Consider the following 7,544-nt stretch of genomic DNA (forward strand, 5'->3'; position numbering starts at 1 on the left):
TTTTTTATGTATAATTTTATTTTATATTAACTTTGTTTATTTAATAATAAAATATACTCATATTAATTCTATCATATAATAATATATTTTTCTCCTATATTAATCAAAGAATTTCAATAGTTATCAACTACATCTAATAGAATGACTGATAAGTGAGAACTACGAGAAGTTAAACCCAGGTTCAAAATGCTGAAACAAAGAAAAGAAAATAGTGGATATATGATTAGAGAAAAATGTATAATAATGACAAAATATACTAAAACTGGATTTTTTTTCAACTAATAAAAGTGAGGTGTTAATTCCTCATAAATTTATTTTTTCTCTAAAATGAAATCACTATTTTTTTCTAAATTTATTTTAAAAAAATATATTTATTATAATTATATTACAAGTTACATTTAACGAATAATGCATGATTATACTAATTTAGAGAAATATTTTTATTATAATTATATAAAATCAATATTTAATACATTATCAACTAGTAAATACGGTCAATGATTGTAAAACTGTATACTAACATTGATATAATATTATTTTAGGTATATGTTTTGCAAGTATCAAAGAAAAGTGTTGAGTTGTTTTTTAGTAGATTTAAATTATTCATTGTTTATTAGAGAATTTTGTGCATTAGAATTCTCTAATAATTTATTATTTATTTTGAGCTAATTTTGATATGTTCTTATTTGACAGTAAAATAACATATAAAAATTTGTTGGTAGGTCTAAGTATTATTAAGTTATTTATGGTCACATTGAGTATATATGGTTGATTTATTGAAGAAAGTAGATTACTAAAACCAATTAATAACTATTTAGAGTTAATATATTTAACACTAGCTTAAGAAAAAACAAATAATATATAACATGTTATATTTTTATTAATCAAATTATTATAATTTAAATTAATCTTAATAAAATAATTTAAAATTATAATTTTAATCTTATCACGTGCATGGCACGGGTTAATACACTTGGAAATTACTGCATGATGAATGTGGTATATAGAGAAGTTTTTGAGAGGCCTATAATAAAAAGGTAATAACAAAATGTCTTACTAAATCTATTTATTTATTAAAATTTATTACTATCACTTAAAAAAATTTAGAAATTCTAGGAACTAATAGATGAATTCTTATTGTACATTAATAGTTTGAGAATATTAAAATTATCATAAAAATTCGTATAATTTTATTCTCTTGACAAACAATTTTATAATTACGTTAATCATATAATTTTATATACAAACATTGATACAGTGTTGTTTCATGTATATATTTTGCAGGTATTAAAGGATAACATTGAATTGTTATTCAGTAGGTTTAAATTATTTATTATTTATTACAAAACTTTCTGCATTAGGATTTTCTATTAATTTGTTCTTCATTTTGAGCTGATTTTGATATTTTCTTACTTCACAGTATACCAACATATAAAACTTTGTTAGTAGATTTAAGTATTACTAAATTATTTATGGTCATATTAAGTATATATGCCTGATTTATTAAAAAAAGTAGATTAAATAACTATTTTATAGTTAATACAATTAACATTATATTAAGAAAATACAAGTTATTTTTTTATTAATTAAATTATTATAATTAAAATAAAATTTAACATAATAACTTAAAATTATAATTTTAATCTTATCACGAACATGACACGCGTAATTAAACTTGTTATTGTTACTATATACTAGTCTATGACAAGTGACAACTACTACTATACTACTACTATTACAGGGCGTCCTTCTTTTGGCTTTAACCCAGCAAGGAAATAAGCAAGCACATGTATGCTGCCGCTTGAGCTATATATAAATATTAATATTAGATGAATTATATAAGTATTAATGTTTTTATATATTTTTTATTTTGGTATCGAAAAATAGGAATGTAAAACAAAAATAGAATTTATTATTTTTAGTTAGTAGTTAGTCGATAATATTTAAAAATGTGGATTAAAACTAAAAAATATATTATTAAACTGTTAGACTAAAAACATTAGATTAACGACTAAAAATACTAACTAAAAATAATAAATTATGCTTACTCTTAAATTTTTTTCTTAAAAAATATTTGGTAAAGGACATAAAAATTTATCTTTTATATTAAAAAATTATAAAAAAAGAAGTCTAGAAAAATGATAAAAACATCATCATTGTTCTTAAAATTGATTCTATATATATCATGGCCCATAGTCACGGGGCGGGAATCTTGTTCTCGGAAGATATAATAATGTAAATTAATCCGTACGGATTGGATTATAATAATATGCAGAGGATGCAGTAGATGTAGATAGATTAGAAAAGCTTAATTACCTGTGTCAATGTTAGCAATGATTGTATTTTCACCAAATCTTCCCTTCCTCCATGCCAAGTTGTCATCATTTCTGTTTAGTCCAAGAAATTCCCACGATCGAGTTGTGTGCAAGTTGTGCTTTTTTGTCAAGAATACAGACACCACATTTGGTTTTTCTGGCCCGGTATTCCAAACATACAAATTTAGATGATTAGCTTCAGCGAACCAAAGTTAAACTACATATGATTGGGAGTATATAGAAGCATTATTCTCACTTGCAATATGTGCTGCTTCTTCCTCTTCAAGCAGGGCAGCAAAGCCATTTATGTGTTTATTATACGAGTATATAATGGCCTCTTTTGCTTTCTCATGGCTGTCATATTTTAGAAAAATATTAAGATTTAATATTTCTAATATATTAAAATAAAGAGTTCATTAGTATTGGTTTAAATTAAAAAAATATATAAAAAGTGGTTAAAGTTACTTAATTTTTTTTAATTTAGTTAATATATATTTTAAAGGCACATGATAAATTTAATATTAATAAAATATTTTAAATTATTTCTTTTAATAAATATAAATTAAACGTATTAAAAATTAAATTTTCATATTTTAAAAAATTCAATTTATAATCTTTGACATGTGTTCTTAGAATACAAAATAAATAAATTCATATTATCTTTTACATAATGATCAATTGCTTGTGTTTTCCGTTTCATGTTTTATTATTTTTACATAATTTTTTATATATTTTTATTTATTAAAATTAAATTTATAATTTTAAAAATAAAAATATAAAAAAAAATTTACTAAACCGCCTGCCGGTACTACTTCCATTAGTCTCATATAAATGTTCACTTGCATATCAACCTTTAATTTAGATTAAAGGTAGTTAACTCAAAAGATATGTTTAGTAAAGTTTCATCTTTCTAACATATATCCAATCATACATGACTAAAGATAAAGCGCATGCTATTATGAGTATAGTTATAATAGATACGATTATGTTAGATGTGTATTAAAATTAGTTATCGATATAAAATATATATTAAAAATAAATTAAATTATACATATATTTATACATAAATACATTAAGCGTTTGTTTTTGAAAACAGAATAAAATAAGATATTGAGAACAAGACATAAAAAACAGAGATACAAAATTTTATATTTTTATATCTTATTTGGTGATAAATTAGAACAAACCAAAATGAATAATCGATTTACTCTTACTTGAACTCATGGAGTTTGGACACACTGACAAAAGTTCAGTTCCACTTATCATCCTTAAAGGTGGAACTATTCTAAAAGTTTGTTATTTATTTTACTATAAATACACTGATATCCTCAAATATATTCAAAATCCAATCTACTAAAAATTCGCTTAAAACTTTTATTAATTTAGGTATCAGAGAGTTTCTTGCAAGTACTACCTCACTTCCTCACAAAAAACTCAGACGGTAGTATTTCAGCACCAGCACATGTCGGACGCTGTCTCAAAAAGAATCTAGACCTCACGTTCAGGTCCAAATTACCGTTTCAGGTAACTCCCAATTAAAAAAAAAGAGAAGATAGATGAAAAAAAATAAAAATAATTTTTTTGTTTAAATAAAAAAATAAAAAAATTATAATAAAATAAAATTATATTAATACCATTATTACCTATATTATATATAAATTATAATTTATTATTACTTTTTCTATGTTACACCAAGAATAAATTTATAATTTGTTAACTTTTTGTCAGTTTTCTTTACATGATTGTGGAAAAAAAATTTAAATATGGGCTCTACGTCACTTTTTTTTTCTCTTTCACCAACTTTCTCTTTTTATCCAATGAAAGAAAAAATTATTTTTGTTGTTCATTTTTCTTCTTTACATCTTTTTTCCTCCCAATTTCCTTTGATCTAAACATAGTGTTAATTTAAAAAATAAAATAAAAAGTTTGTAAAATAATAAAAATATAATCTTAAATAATTTTAAAAAAATTATATAATTATCGTAATAATGATAACCACCCCATATTTAAGCTAAATAAAAAATATAAACCATACCTTCCCAAGACTGAAGCTAATAAATCGAAGTGAGAATTTGTAGCGGCATCAAGGTCAACAGAGGTAGGACTGGGACCATGAGAATGTGCTCCCAAGTATACAATGTAGCACTGATCAAGCAACATATAGATTGAAAAAAGTTCAACGCTGGAAGAGGGGGGAGGAGTTCAGCAAGAGGAGCAAACCTACCTTTTTGGTGTCGGTGCCGTGAACAACTTCCGGCGAGAATGGCAGAAGAAGAAACCATGTAGCAATGATGAGGGGAAGGTAAAAGCTGGAAGTGGCCATGTGTTTTCTGTTTTGCTTTTCAAGTGTAGTATTATGTGGGAATTGAATTGCTTGGCAGGCACTGCATACAGTACAATTTATAGAGAATCATTGTCCTTTTCATCAACTTGATTCCATTCTGTTCAACCATTGTTAGACTAGATCCGGTTTATATATTTAATATTTTTAACTAAAACACTAAAATAAATAGTTTATACATAATAGCTAATTTTAATGTAAACGTGCTATAGTTAGTATAGTATATATTAGCATCTAATCCCGAATTGCTCCGAGTTAATAATTTAATAGTTCAGGCAAGACCCGATTTTTATTCGTTATTATCAACTAATATTTTAAAATTATTTTTATTTTAAATTTTAAATTTTTCAAAAATTAAGAGTAAAAAAATAATTTTAATTACAATAAATCATAGACTAATATAAACTAATTAAAAATTATTTTTTCATAGTTATTCACAATGTAAATGTGAAACATAGCATGATCTAGCAGACAAAACAATTTACAAATAGGCCAATATATTCAGAAATCAAAGATAGAAGTACACATTTTGATTCGCAAATCCATAATATGGAATGGACTCTCCTTTTCCTATGTACTAGTGAAAACTGAAAAGAACCGTGCGAAAAAGTTACATATAACAAACTACCCGAAATGACATCAAGAAACATTGTTAAAGACCTCCCTGAATACCACATTTATTGTACTAGATTGTTAAAACTCAATTTACACGAATTAAAACTCAAATAAACAACTCCGTTTCCCTGATATTAAAGCACGAATTCTGCCATGCTTTCCAAGAAGTAATGGTAGGGCATATATACTCCCCCTCGTCATCATTGTTATCTTTGACTTGTTTGAAGATATTTTAGCAGGCTATGGGGTATAATAATAACAGAGGAGTGTTAGGCTCACTAGAATTTGTGATGTTTAGTCATAAATTAGTTATCAATCTATTATCAATATTTTTAATGGTATGAGATAATATTTAATGATGTAAAATTAATTATTTTTTTATGATTAAATACTTACCAAATTTTAACAAAAATACTACTTCCTAAACTTTCTCATAATAATATATACTACATGTGAGTTTAATATTGATATAAATTATGATTCTATCATTTTTTTTGTTTAATTTTATTGTAGACAATATTTTTTTATGGTATAAAAAAGATGTGCACAAAAATTATATATATACCCCTATGAAGTACGGACACTTCGTTGAGTTGCTATGTTCACGTGTTGGACACATTTTGGACACGACACTCATCAACACTCGTCCGACACGCATGTTTGTCATGTCAAACGTGTCTTAATAAAAAATAAAAAATTCTTCTCTAGACACACTTGGACACACCTAAATACCATCACGTATCAGCGTGTCCAACCTTAATCTTAACACGTATGGTTGAAATGAGTTTAAAAATAATATATATTATTATTTATTAAAACAAAAAATATTTTAGATACTTTTATATAGTAAAAAAAATATTAAAACAGCAATAAAAATATAAAAAATCATTGTAATTTATCTAAAAAATACTTTATATTCTATATATATGTCGTATCCCCGTATTTTATAAAATTTTAAAATTCATGTCTACATATCCCATATCGTGTCATGTCTTATATCCGTGTCAGTGTATCATAGCATATATGTAATTATGTATATGGTAGCAATTTTACACTGCATTACACACTTGTGAAATACAAAAATACACCATTTTTTTAACCTATCTACCGTCATCATGACCGATTCAAAAATATTATTATAAAAAATTAATAACATATATAATATTAAAATAAAATTTATATAAATAAATTATATGATAAAAAATATATTATACAAATATATTAATAGAGAATATATTTTAAAATACAAAAAATATGTGTATTTATTACTAATAAATAGTGCATATCAATTTTTTATATCATAAAATTCATCAATAATAGAATTTGTGTAAAATCTTTTAATAATTTTTTTCTCAATATAAATCAAAAACAATTAGCAAGAAATTCATCTTTCATTTTACTTTCGAATTTATTATTCACAATATTTATAGTTGAAAAAAATCTCTCAATTATAGTAATTAAAAATTTAAAACAGAAAGAGTGATTACCAAACAAATCAAACGATCAATCAAATAATATATTAAAGACTTTTTTATCTTTGTTAATTCTTGACATAACTCAAAAATTATACACAAATTTTTTAATTCAACATAATTAAAAACATCAAGTTTATAATATTGAATTTATATTCTAATGTGAAATTTTTCTTAATTACTAAATTCATTTGGACCCTACGTCCTTCACCGAGGATTTTTTATTTTAATAAATAAATTAATTATAATAATTACTGAAATAAATAATTTAAAAATATTTATCGAAATAAATATTTTTGTTTATCTCATTTACACTGTAAGTGAGATAATTTTGTACGTATTTCGTTTACACTGTAAACGAGATATATGTAAATAATTTTTAGAGTATATATCCATTTTGGTCCTCAAAGAATTTTAGACTGGACACTTTAGTCCTCAACTAAAATTAATTACTCGATTGGTCTCTAACAATTAATTCCGTCAGTCACTTAGATCCTTCACTCCGTTAACTCTAACGAAGGACAAAATAGTCCCTGACAACTCTAACAGGGGACAAAATGGTCCCTGACAACTCTAACAAGGGACAAAATAATCCCTGACTCCTTTATTCAAAAATAACACTATTCTTCTTCAATTTTTATCATATCTGGCATAACCCTAACATTCATACTCTCCTTCTTCACCTTCACATTCTTCTTTTCTATCTTTTCCTTCCTTCTCTTTAGCTCCAAGATTAAGCCATGGTGTAATTGTCACACATATCGCATCTACTTGAACATGTCATAGACCACACACTTCCTA

General features: G+C 24.5%; 1 protein-coding gene across 1 annotated transcript in view; it reads right to left on the reverse strand.

Moving 5' to 3' along the window:
• Positions 1-4,732, reverse strand: part of LOC107486054 (subtilisin-like protease Glyma18g48580) — a 16,183-nt gene extending 11,451 nt beyond the window's left edge. The window contains exons 1-4 of the mRNA XM_016106595.3: positions 4,540-4,732; positions 4,351-4,460; positions 2,572-2,669; positions 2,317-2,472 (exon numbers count right to left, since the gene is read on the reverse strand). Of these exons, the coding sequence (XP_015962081.1) occupies positions 2,317-2,472; positions 2,572-2,669; positions 4,351-4,460; positions 4,540-4,638 (463 nt within the window). The 5' untranslated portion in view covers positions 4,639-4,732. The remainder of the gene's footprint in view (positions 1-2,316; positions 2,473-2,571; positions 2,670-4,350; positions 4,461-4,539) is intronic.
• Between the last annotated feature and the right edge of the window lie 2,812 nt (positions 4,733-7,544).

Source organism: Arachis duranensis, chromosome 4, assembly GCF_000817695.3.
Source record: "Arachis duranensis cultivar V14167 chromosome 4, aradu.V14167.gnm2.J7QH, whole genome shotgun sequence".
NCBI classification, from domain to species: domain Eukaryota; kingdom Viridiplantae; phylum Streptophyta; class Magnoliopsida; order Fabales; family Fabaceae; genus Arachis; species Arachis duranensis.